The 12363-nt window shown below is 36.8% G+C and overlaps 1 protein-coding gene across 2 annotated transcripts; it reads left to right on the top strand.

Moving 5' to 3' along the window:
* The first annotated feature begins 102 nt into the window (after nucleotides 1-102).
* Nucleotides 103-11825, top strand: odr4 (odr-4 GPCR localization factor homolog). 2 transcript variants are annotated; one of them, XM_088928065.1, is made up of 14 exons: nucleotides 103-493; nucleotides 1184-1309; nucleotides 1546-1680; nucleotides 2065-2160; nucleotides 2955-3049; nucleotides 3468-3504; nucleotides 3955-4095; nucleotides 5024-5119; nucleotides 5787-5849; nucleotides 6453-6584; nucleotides 6716-6809; nucleotides 8166-8351; nucleotides 10940-11041; nucleotides 11728-11825. In XM_088928065.1, the coding sequence occupies exons 2-14, from the start codon at nucleotides 1211-1213 to the stop codon at nucleotides 11793-11795; spliced, it is 1344 nt and encodes a 447-aa protein (XP_088784191.1). In that variant the 5' UTR covers nucleotides 103-493; nucleotides 1184-1210; the 3' UTR covers nucleotides 11796-11825. The 2 variants fall into 2 exon arrangements, with proteins under 2 accessions (XP_088784191.1, XP_088784192.1); XM_088928066.1 differs by having other exon boundaries at nucleotides 474-520.
* The last annotated feature ends 538 nt before the right edge of the window (nucleotides 11826-12363 follow it).

Below are 12363 nucleotides of genomic sequence, written 5' to 3'. Positions count from 1 at the left end.
ATAGATATATATAAAAAGTCCTAGGTAGGTCTGGGCTTGTCGTCATTTCCGTAAGTAAATTGCATCGCCACCTAGGTAAAGAGAAGTGTAGTTGCAATTATTCTTCTCCTTGTAATGTCTGACAGAAGATACGTTTCTTTTTTCACGACATATTAAAGGTCATAAGTAGTTACAATTTAAAGGGAAAAATATATACATGTGTTTTTTAGAGGAAGATGTGCATGCATAACGATGAACCTCCAGACGTCTTGGGCTTTTTACGTTTATCTACAGCATTTTCATTTAATACATCTTAAATATTTATACTTTTTTTCTGTGCAGCTAGCGCATAGTTTAATAATAATGTAGCATTTTAGTTACGTCCTCCGAAGAAGGACGTCATAATCAAGCAACGCAAAATGGCCAACCAGCGGTTGCTAGCTTTGTGACGTTCATTCCTAGGGAAAAAAAAGCTGTTTTGAGTGGTCTTACCAAGCAGAAGTGAAGCGTTCAGGTATGAGTTTCTAATGTTTACATACAGGTGAGACAGTCGTGGACAGGCAATTGAATGTTGGAAAATTAGAAATTTATGTATGCATATTACATGGGCATGATTTGCAGTGCCTTCTATTTTTAATCTTTAGCTACAGAAGGAGCCTAGTGATCGCAGTACACATTTCAAATTTAAAAGTAGATAAATATAAAGTTACGGATTTTGAGAAAAGCAATATACGGGCTGTTTATTTATACCCGGATGTTATGATTGGGTATGTGCGTGTTGAAGTTGGAGAATACAGCGTGTGCCTTCTAACAAAATAAAATCTTTTATGTGTGTAGGATATTTGCGATCTGTTGTACTGAATTCCCGTATAATTTTGCTTTAAACAATCCACCTTAATTTGAAGGGAAATGTGTAATACTACAAGGATTAAAGTCCCGGATTCTTTAAGAAGTACTTGACCAAAGTGATGACGTGTAACTCCTGCGCTGCTCTGAATCAGCTTCTGTAACCCGCACATGATCGATAAGTAAGGATTCAGCAGTCTGTTCGTAAATACACTCTGCTTCTTGGAATTCGCATAATACCAATCTGTTTTAGCTAGCGCTTTTGTACAGAGCGACTTATAATAGTGTCACAGTTTGCTGAATCAATCTAAGTGAAGTACCATTTAACTGATATGTCCTTTTTGTTTTTCCCCCTTAGAAGACAAGTAATGATAAATCTCTCAGGATGGGGAGAAGTTACTTTGTGGAGGACTTGGTAGAAAAGTACATTCTGAACCTTGTCACTGCAGAAAAAGCCTTCACAACCGGTCTCTTAATTGGGCAGGTGAGGTGGGCTTTTTTAAGAAGCGAAGCATACAACTAAAATAGTTTTACCATTAGACATCTCCGAAGTAAATCTTATAAATGTAGAGATTTTTGTGTAAATTTATCATCTTTAAAACATACTGTAACTATATATGTTTAGTGTGATAGTACACCCCATAAAAAATAAGCTCAGTACCTTCAAAATAAAACAATTAGTTGATGCTTTACTAATACTTTATTTTTCTTTGTGTTTAGTGTTCTCCACAGAGGGACTTTGTAGTGCTTGCAGTTCAAACGGCCCAGAGAGAAGAGCAATTTAACCAGCCCAAACAGAGTAAAGTATCACTAGTGGACATTGATGAAGAATGGGTCACTGGGCATGCTCGGCAGGTGTGTGATTTAATGACTTTGCCAAGAAAAATTCTAATCATGATGAAAGCAGGTGGAACTGAAGTGTATATCTGGTATTGCAACAAATAGACTTAAAGGCACAACAAATGATTATAAGAACCAAAAGCATTTCTACTGCCTATATGACAACAGATGTCAAAGTCAATGTTAAAACGGGTCAACAGTTGAATAATAAATATACACAGATACAGAGCTTAATAAAATATAATTGTTTCATTTGATTTATGCGGCTACCAAGAATGAATCATCTCTGTGACTCTATTTGCTTTAGTCAACGTATACTGTTTATGAAAATCTTTTTAAGGAAACTTTTTTTTCCCCCCAGTTGATCTCTTTTTTTTAATGTCCCGTGGTGCTGAACAGGTTTCCCGAATGTTGCCTGGGGGGCTGGAGGTCCTTGGCGTGTTTCTGATCACCTCGCCTGAACTGTCCAAGGAGTCGCAGAATACACTGCGGAGGGTGAGTGACGCTATAATAAATTGAGTATATGCTTTTTAAAATAAAAAGCCCCTGAGTCAGGCCCATGACTGAAACACACATTGGGCGTTATGGCCCTTGACTAGCTCCACTTCTCATACAACACATTATGGAGGAAGAAAAACTATCAATTTTACATTATATGTTCTTATTTTCCATTTAGATTCATAAATGATTCATCTTCATTTCAGTTATTATTCTTCTGTTTCTGTTTCAGAATTCAGTGATACTCTGCTGATTAGTCATTTGGTCTAAATGTACGACAGTAAAGTAATATGTTGTTCTCCAAGCCCAATACACAATAGATGTAGGTTCCAAGCAAGCGTTACTACATTCATTGAATTTAATAGTTCCTCGCAACAGTATGTAAAGTGGAAGAACAAATGTTGTTACATTGCAAATGAAATAGAAAACGTTGCAAGTGATTCTAAAATGACTGTACCATATTCATTTTTAGATACTTTCTGGGCTTCCCCAAGATTATCATGTTCAGTATTCCTGGTTGCTCAGACAATTCAATTTGCTCATTGTGTGCATAATTAGAGGGGAAACTGGCCAAGTCTAAAACAATGAGCTATTCTGTAAGTAAGAATTCCATTGTACCAGTACATGTACCGGTTACATATGGCTATAAAGTTCAAATTAATCCGAAGTGGTGACAATTTAAAAAAAAAAAGGTGATTCTGAATTGGACAGAAAAGAGAAAATCATATATTAACAATTGTACCTGTGAGAAAATCATTTGGCCGTATGACCTTTTTTTTTTTCTTCCTTAGTTGGTATTTGCAGTGGAGAAGTCCGTCGTGAAGGGAAGGCTGTGGAATGAAGTCTCAGAAAGAGTGACTCTTCACATCTGCTCGAAGACAAGGAAGTATCCTTTAGAACAGTGTGTGAGATTGACACTGCAGACATTCTCCTGTACATAGGAGCAGTATCATTAAAACCTTTATGTGGGAAGATGAATCTGAATCCGACCTCACATTTTAGGCTAATTCTTAAATATTAATGCAACCACAAAAAATACAAAGCAGTGATTATGATGTAGTTTGCCATGTCAACTTATGTTACTTGTAACCATCTAACGTATTTGCACTTGTGTACTTGGAGGTGTGGGACTTCCTAATGTGTTTCTGTTGTTAGTTTCTGTCTGCAAAATCATGATGTAAGGTTAATGTATCTTTTACAGATGTTTATATTAAGCAGACACATTATTTTCAGTAGCTCTGACATTTTACCCGATATTAATGTCACCAAAAGCTTAATAATTTTCCTTGACTTGGTGAACCAAGAGTGACATGTCGGACTTTCGATGTGCAAGACCCCAAGGTGATATTGAAGAGGATTTAAATGATATTGCTTGAGAAATGCAACCTTAACCATACCCTTAAGTGTTACACTAGCATGGAATCAGGACATAAAACAAGTACTAACTAAAACGTCTACTAGACCTAACCTAACCTTAGACCTCACGATGATCCTAAACCTAATCAGTTAATTGTAGTATAAAATGTGTTCTTACCATAGTTCCAAACCCTAATTTACCCTGTCACTAGACTTGATTTTAATGCTATCCTTAGCTCTTATCCTCAAATATGTAACCATGTTTAACCTTTTCCATTAACTCCTGGCTTAATTCTGCATCCTTTTATACAAAAGCAGTGAAGAAAACAGCTTTTACGACCTTCTGTGCAGTTATTCCATTGAAGAATGAATGCTTATTAAGAATCTTTGTCTTCATTATTTCTTCACCTGTTACTTCTAAATGATGCCCTGAAGAGCTCTGCTAAGCCAGCAGACTGGAAGTACCAGCCAGGACTCTCATCCTCATGGTCAGTCCTACAGTGCAGTGTTAAGATAGACCTACACATCCCAGTGCCAGAAGGGTCCTCTGTGAAAAATCTGGACAAATATGTGAAGGTAATATTTGTGTTATTTTATTTCCTCATATGTAAATCCAAAGGAATGCAGGTATTGCAAGAATGTGGAGAACAGGCTTTTTGCCTTTCCTTTTCTTGTTTATAGTTCTCTTTTGTATGTAGGATTATCAGAGCAAAATAAATAATTTGATCTATTTTTTTTTTACTATTCGGAATGAAGCATCACAACTTTTTTTATCATCTTCAGAATCATTAAGGAACAGAACAAGAGGTAAACAATACAAGACGATCATGAGAAAGGTTAAAAAAGAAAAGAGGCCATGTGGCAATTCAAGCCTATTCATTTGCAAGTAGTTAATTGCACAGAGGTTCAGCCATTTCTTGAAGAAAGCCTGAGTATCAGATTCCACCACATACATGGCTGGGTAGCTTCTTCAATACTCCCTCAACCCTATGGGTATAAAGGGATCTGTCATCAGTTTTAGTTGCACTCCCACACAGTTTCACCTTTTGTCACCTGGGTCTTGTTTCACTGCCTATTTTGTCAGTACATTTGACAATTTTAAATACTTAGATTACGTCCCCTTATAATGTTCTGTGTTCAAGACTCTATAGGTTTAGTAATTTTAGTTTAGGACATTCCTTTATTCTGAAAATTTGGTAAGAAAATAGTCGTTAACCTTGTCTACCATTTCAGTTTCTCCTGCTGACATTCAAGCTGGTTTTCCCAGTCTTTGTGAGGAAATTAGAGTCTCCCATGATAACTACGTCTTACTGTTCACACATTTAATTTCATTACACAGTGTATTAATTCATATCTGGATTTGGTGGTGTGTAGCACACTCCTTTTGCTATATATGACGTTGTGAGGTGAGCATACTCTTATCATTCTGATATCTGAGCCATAAAGATTCTGAGACCCTTGGTTCCTCTAGTTCAAGTTCCAATACAAGTTTTTATCTTTACAGAACAGGCTTCAGAAATGGGCTAATCTAGTAGAAGACAGCATTATTCTAATCAATGGCCATGTCAGACCAAATGACAAAGAATTCACAGAGGGTCAGGTAAGTGATTGGATGTCTGCTTTGATGCATATAACCTTTGTTATTGCATTCCTTTTTAGTTTATTTTCAAAATGGCGTATGATGTTCTAGAGGTGCTGTCATTAATTCTAATGATTTGTGTTTGATTATATTATTGCTTTACTCAAAGTCAACTTTATTGCCAAATCAAGCCTTCAGGTTGTTACGAATTTTTTGTGTTGTGCCTGAAGTAACATACAAGCTACAACTAAGATACAAAAAAAGACAGATACAGAGAAGAGAAAAAATCATAAATAACATACACATGTCATGTACAAAAAACAATGCTACACTACAGTAAAGATAGCATCCAGAAATTTACGAATAAATACTTTTATAACAGTGTTTAGTTAAGAGAAATGAATACAGCATTGTCATGCAAGTTTAGTAGATCCAATTTTCTGTTGCTGAACACACATATTTTTCACAATATGTTTATTGTTCCTGTTGTCTACATTGTGTAGTGTTGTCTGTTGTACTGTGTCTGTCCCGAGAGATCGACGCAATTAAGAATTCCAATATACGTGTACATATGTCAATAAACTACTCTACTCTCTATTCTACTGCTCAAAATAACAGAAAAAACAGACAGTACAACAACCAAAGGACAGCACCAACTGACCCTTCTCTGACTTTTAACCTTTTTCAGAAAAAGACCCCACGGGGCTCTGGAACACAGCAGAACTTCAGTGTTCAGCTTTTGATGCCCTTAGTAAGTTTCCTAAATTTTGTTCTTACTTGTGAAATGCTTGTGTTTTCAAAAACTCTTTACATTTTCCTAGTAACCCTGTACATCTCAATATATGGGTAGATTTAAGGGTTAAGCTCGGCTACAGAGTCATTACACGCTGTCCGCGCATCGGGTGTTGTACTGTTAGATGAGAATGTTATCACTCCCTGGAGTACTGTAGTGGGAGGTCAGACTTTTGGCTAGTGCAGACCTTGAAGCTTAGGTGCTGAATGCAGCCTGGGAGACAATATAGGATACTGAAGTATGACGGCACTCTGTATTAGCACTATTAATAGAACTATGAATAGTGCTGTTAATAATGCTGATAAATGATAATTAAAGCACCGTTAACAGTTATACAAAGGCTTACTACTCAGTAGATTCCTGAGATGAAATCACTGCTGAATGGCTAGAAATATTTGCTTTATCTATCAAAAACAGCTGCAGTAATAACTGTAATAATTCTAAGAAAAATTTATGAAAAACCTGAAAGTGATGGTGCATTGAGTCCCTCTACATTAGCTCTTGTACAATCCTGTGTTAAGAGCAGTGAAATGATTTACTTGTTTGTATTTCTCTTCCAAGACAGGAGACTCATCAAATGAGAGGCTGACTGCCTTGGTGGAAGTCTGCAGTGAATCCATTCAGTTGAATGGGGTTGTGCACTGTAAAGCATACATTCACAGCAACAAACCAAAAGTGAAAAATGCGATTCAGGTAAGTGATGTAGAATCTAGTTCCCACTCTCACAGGCTTACAAGCAAGGCTAAGAAAAGAACCTCTTATTGCCTAGTAGTAACTCCTGTTTAAAAAGGCATTTTGATGTAAGGTGTCTCTAATACAAATAGGCTTTAAAGAGGGATGTGCTGAATACGGTTTCAGTCCGAACAGAGATGCTTTTTGAAGATATCCTCCTGAATGAAGACGAGAGCACAAGTAAAGGTAAGTACTGAGTCAGTTTTCATTCTTGGTCACTTGTTTTTTGCTTTGCTTTTTTTATCCAGTTCAATTCAGTAGATGGGTTTGCAGTCCCTATTTTGACTTGAAAAGCATTCCCATTGTAAGATCAACCTAAAATCTGTAGGTGTTTGCTGGGTGCTTCAGGTTCTTCCCAACTTATAAACATGTGGACCCTGAATTGGAGGGTTGTAGGTTCGAATCCAGGGGAGGCACCCTTGTTGTAAGATGTAAGTTACTGTGGATAAAACCATCAGCCAGATACTTTAATAATAACATGAAACTTTTTCCTGGGGCTAGTTACTTCTCTTTTTAAAATTTACGCATTTTTAAGCTTCTCCAGCTGTCTCTTTGTATAGAACATCTGAGGATTTTTAAGTTGTAGTCCAAGGAGATCTTTTTTAACACTTCCTCACTTACCTTTATGTTTGAAACGCTGCTGTGTATGGCTTTGTCACTAGATGGCGCACTTGATCTATGTTGTTATAGAGCATTTTGTCCTGCGTGTGGAGAAGCACTCACTCCTTGATTGCTTTGATTAACCTAAGTCATTACAAAATGAGGGCGGCACGGTGGTGCAGTGGTTAGCACTGCTGCCTTGCGGCACTTGGGCTCCGGGTTCAGTTCCAGACCTTGGGTGCTATCTGCATGTAGGATCGTATTTTCTCCCCGTGTTCGTGTGAATTTCTCATGGTGTCCGCTCTCCTCCCACAGTCCAAAAACATTAGTTATTAATACTGTAGGTAAATTGACTTCTGGGAAATTTGGCCCTAGGTGTGAGCGTGTGTGTGTATGCCCTGCCATGGACTGGTGTTCTTTCCAGGGGGTACCCTGCCTTGCACCTGTTGCTTGCTGGGATAGACTGCGGCTCCCCCACATCGCTGATTTTGAAGAAACACTTAGAAAAGAGATGGATGGAGGGAATGACGAATACGTTACACTGCAATACCAGAACATTTAAGAAAACAATTTTTTATCTTCTGAAACATGTTCTTTTAACAGCAAGAAGGGCAAAAACATAAAGGGAGACTTAAATTTTTATAGCTTCCTGTTTTTTTTCCCAACACTAAGTAAATTGATATGACTTACATGCCAATCCTCCTTGCATGTAAGCCATATCAATTTACATCTGTTTATGTGGGGAACTGCAAGCCTGCAAATAGTGGAGATTCCTTCCTTTGTGCTACCTATAAACTTGTCTGGGTCGATCTTGTACGTGTGGTTTTTGTGTTGATGAATGGATCTGTCATGCAATTAAACATGCGTTGACTTTCTCAAAATCATCTCCACGAAGAATGAAAATGAATTACAACCCCCTGTTTTCCTTTCACTTCTCTGTAGTAATTAGCAGGGACCGTCACGATTTGCCACGGAGGGTGTATGCACAGGTCCCTGGCTGCAGTGTCTGTATGTGTGACTACATGTTCCCGGACGAGGCAGTGGCAGACCTGCAGGAACGCTTCAGAGAGATTCTGGACTGTGACATAGACGAAGAACAGATAGATGTGACCCAGGAAGCAATTGAAGGTGGCTATCTTAATACTACGTCAATTTCTAAAGGGTGGGACGATCAATGATGAAAATTTCACTGTATGAAAATGGACAGACTCTTTTTAGTTAACTCTGAGATTAATTTATTTTTATAAACTATGAGTATATATATACTTACAAAACGGGGGGAAAAAAGGCACTTTCACTGTGCTTGCACCTACCGATTTATTTTTTTGTCAGATTAACGCATTCATCATAAATAGAATTTTCCTAAAAAAAATGGAATGCATTTATTAATCAAAGTGAATTCCTAATTCTGATAGGGCACCTTAATAGAAAGGATGCAAGTTACTTTTATGGCATATTAAGAAACTAAAATTAAGTGTTTCTTAATGCTTATGCTTAGGTCTAGTAATGATAAGGTTTTAATAGGTGATTGCTGGATTGCTTGTCAGTTTATAAAGAATTTTTAATCTTTTAGTTCTTTATCTGATCAAAGTCCTTAGTGGCATGCATGTTTTTTTTTAAATTTTATTGCCATGTTTTTATAGATTTCTAAAAACGAATATAACACTAGTGAGAAACTAGAAAACTTGTGTTTATGATTTGTGCAATGTCTGACATTTAAACAGATATCTTTTAAATTAATCACTGGTTAGCCTATGCTTAAATATTTTTGTGAGATGAGTTTTAAAACATTTCTAGGAATTGTGGGTGTTGAATCGTAGGGATGATGGGGTTACATTTTTTGCTTACCGTAAGTTTAGCCTCTATTTCCCGAAACATAAAGGATGAACTGTTCTCATAAAAGTATATATTCCTGCCAAAAAAAGTTTTTTTTATAATGCTGGAAAGCTAACTCCTACTAGATGAAATTTGCACATCAATTAAATTATGTTTTACTAAATTAAACTTTGGTTATGATATCTATTCCTTTTCAAATCAACCTGATTTAATTTTTGAATTACTTTTGAAACTCAGCTATTTAAATTGTTCTGTTTAGTCTCCATCGGTATTGATGATTTTCCTTCTTATGTTTTATGTTTCTTTTCAAGCAGACTTTGCTTTTCCCTGCTGCTCCTCAGTGCCGAAGGGACATGGAAATTCTCATTTTTAATTCACAACCTTTGGTTCAATACTTTTTACTCAACATTTGCCACTTAGGCAAAGATCTGATAGCAATTAAAACTACAACTCAGAATCAAAATGATCATTTTTAACATAAATGTCCTTTTTAGGCAATGTTCTAAAATATTTAACATCAAAGCAAAAAAGTCTTTAAACAATGGCAGGACTAGTTGAATTAGGCAAAAAAAATATGCAAGAGAAGAACTCAGAAACAACTCCAAGAACAGGCTAATCCATAAATTCCACACATGTATTCAGTAGTAGGTCTGAACAAGTTCTAGAATTTGCAGATAAAAAGTTCATATCTTCATTAGGCAGTCTACTGCATACATCTGCACAGACTCCATGAACTGAGTAGCCTGTTTCCATCATATTATTGTTGCCATAGATTTAGTGGAATGAAGCAAGCTTTTGTGAAAGGTAATATTAGTGCTTAGATGTGGCCCTAGCACAACAGGGATGTTTTCTTTGTAGATGGGTGTTTCTCCAGCAGAAAACCATATTAAAAATTGACTTAAAACGATATTGACTCCTGGCTTGGAGTCCTACAGCACCTCTTAAACTGTCTCAGGTGTGCTTACATCATCGACAGATTTGCATTTATCGTGAAAACACCCAGCTCTTATTTTCTTGGTGATGGAGTTACAGTATCCAAATACTCCTTGTCTAAACCAGTTAAGACATAATGTTTGTGTGATACAAGGTGATTAACTAACCTGGAATTTGTATAATAGGTTACAGAAACAACTAAAATATAATCGGTATCTCGAGGCAACGGATATTATATATCCGTGGTTAGATGAAGAAATATACTTTTCGGCTTTGTTAATGTACCCCCACTCGTTTCCATTGACACCATGCCTTTGGTGGGTGGTTCATAAAACCGAAGAAATAGTGTAGTATATGACATGGGTGATCGAAGACTGGATAGCTGCAGTTCAGTTTGTCCTGTAGTTGACATATTTTTAAGAGACCCTAAGAAGCCAGACTTATGACGCAGAAGAGTTGACACTCTTAACTTTATACGTTGTCAACCTGAGCTGTGTTATATCTTCTGATCTCCTTTAGTTAATCCCTAGAGCAATGGTCTGTCAGAGCCCTCGCTGTAATGTATTGTATGTACAGTGATCCACTGCAAGATATTAAAAGCCAGTGATGTTTTTTTAGTTAGAAAAACCTCAAGTATTGGAAGTATTGCTTTGCTATGCCCCTGTGTTGGTATTGATGTACTGTACACTTTTCCAGTCAACACAATTGCACAATGGTTTTATTTCACACACAATAATAGTTACAGATAAAAGACATAGAAAGTCAGCAAAGTCTATTTCCACATAAACCTGAGAAGAGCCTTGTGTGAACCTATAAATACTGTCATGAAACCTATTTCTTTTCTAAAACTGTTAAGTTGATTTTAGGAAACTGCAAATAGCAGCAATCACTAACAGAGATTTGATATATATATAATTTATAATGCCAGTGTTCTTTCTGTCTCTTAGCTTACTCAAATGTAAATTCAGATGCTGTCCTTGAGGGAAACTTTCCACAAGTGGAAGACTGTAGAGCACCCACTAACCACACAAACATTCAGCGAAATATCGGTATGTATGTGTAGTAATTCTTTTCTCCTTGAGTAAATATTGTTCTGGCTTATTAAAGTGGACTAAGATGCATTTAGCACTACTAGGCCTATTAATTTAGACTTTGTGGTTCTCATTTTACACCTACATGTCCTCCATGATTGTGAAATATGTCATTAACCTCAGCTTTTTGTCAGTCATTCCATAATTTGTGAAGATTATTCACCCACAGTCTTTCAAGTGCTTTTAATCTTACCTTGAGGGCACTGAAAACTCATTTGATGATTATTGAAAATAGGATATTTTGCTAGTTACCTTGAAAACCTCCCATCCACTCCTCTTTGATGTTGTGGTTTCAACGAGGCAAATGTGATTTATGATAATTCAATGTATATCAATACTGTTCAAAGGGTATGTGAGTGCAAGATCTAAAATGTCTTGGGAAAGTTACACACCTGCAACTGCAAATCTGAGAGGGCTTTTTTTTTTCTTTCTAAATGCTGTATCTTGGATACCACTTGACTAAATAAAGCAAAAGCGGTTTGCGTGACAGAAGTGCCGGCCATAATCTACTTCAGCCTTTCTTCTGTTCAAGAGGGGTGTAATTTGTGTTATTAATCAATTCCTCAAATATTTCCACTCCCTCTATTTGTCTTTACTCTCCAAATTCCAGTACTCATTTCCCATTTCTTTTGTCCTTATTTTAGGTGTGGTGATGGCCGTTGGAATGGCGCTCCTTGCCACAGCCTTTTCACTGTTTTATTTTAGTGATTGAACATTCAAATAAACTCAGGGGGACACCTAAGTGACATTCTTGGCATCATTCTTTGAGAAAGAATGTGAGGTCTGAGTGGCTGAGACCTCTGTGTGTTTTGTTTCTTTCTTTGTTTCTGAAGAGGAATGAGGGCTTTTCCAGTGATGAATCTTAATTCTTTTTTTTACCTAATTGTGCACTATTGATCCAGATATCAACCTCTAAAGAAAGATGATCTTGATATCTCTGTTTAGAGAAGGGAAAGAAAGCAACAAAGCTGAATATATTTTCCAGTTTTCACCTGAGGGTTTTGATGCTGTGAAATCCACAATCTTGTGCTTGTGTAAGGTGTGCCCCTTCCTCCAGAAAGCCTTATAAAGATATCTAGGATTTGTCCACATTTTCCCTTGTGACCCACTGCCTACTTAATACAGTTCTTCATTTTCAAACATTTACATTTGAAACCCAGCTCTTTGTTTCAACCCAATTTCAACTGGTGTTGAAACAATTAAGCCATTTTTCAGTGTAGTCCTTTATTAACTGGGGAAACATAACTTCTAGGGTGAGGTATTTATAATGTAAGTACTCC

This window comes from Atractosteus spatula, chromosome 11, assembly GCF_055471065.1.
Source record: "Atractosteus spatula isolate fAtrSpa1 chromosome 11, fAtrSpa1.hap1, whole genome shotgun sequence".
NCBI lineage: Eukaryota > Metazoa > Chordata > Actinopteri > Semionotiformes > Lepisosteidae > Atractosteus > Atractosteus spatula.
Note: the sequence above shows the minus strand (reverse complement) of the source record. Positions and strands in the feature narration are given on the sequence as shown.

Coding starts and splice junctions, on each gene's coding strand:
- odr4 (XM_088928065.1), top strand. CDS start 1,211: ATGGGGAGAAGTTACTTTGTGGAGGACTTGGTAGAAAAGTACATTCTG. Junction 3,050..3,467: donor ATCTGCTCGAAGACAAGGAA/GTATCCTTTAGA, acceptor TGGTGAACCAAG/AGTGACATGTCGGACTTTCG. Junction 6,810..8,165: donor AGACGAGAGCACAAGTAAAG/GTAAGTACTGAG, acceptor ACTTCTCTGTAG/TAATTAGCAGGGACCGTCAC.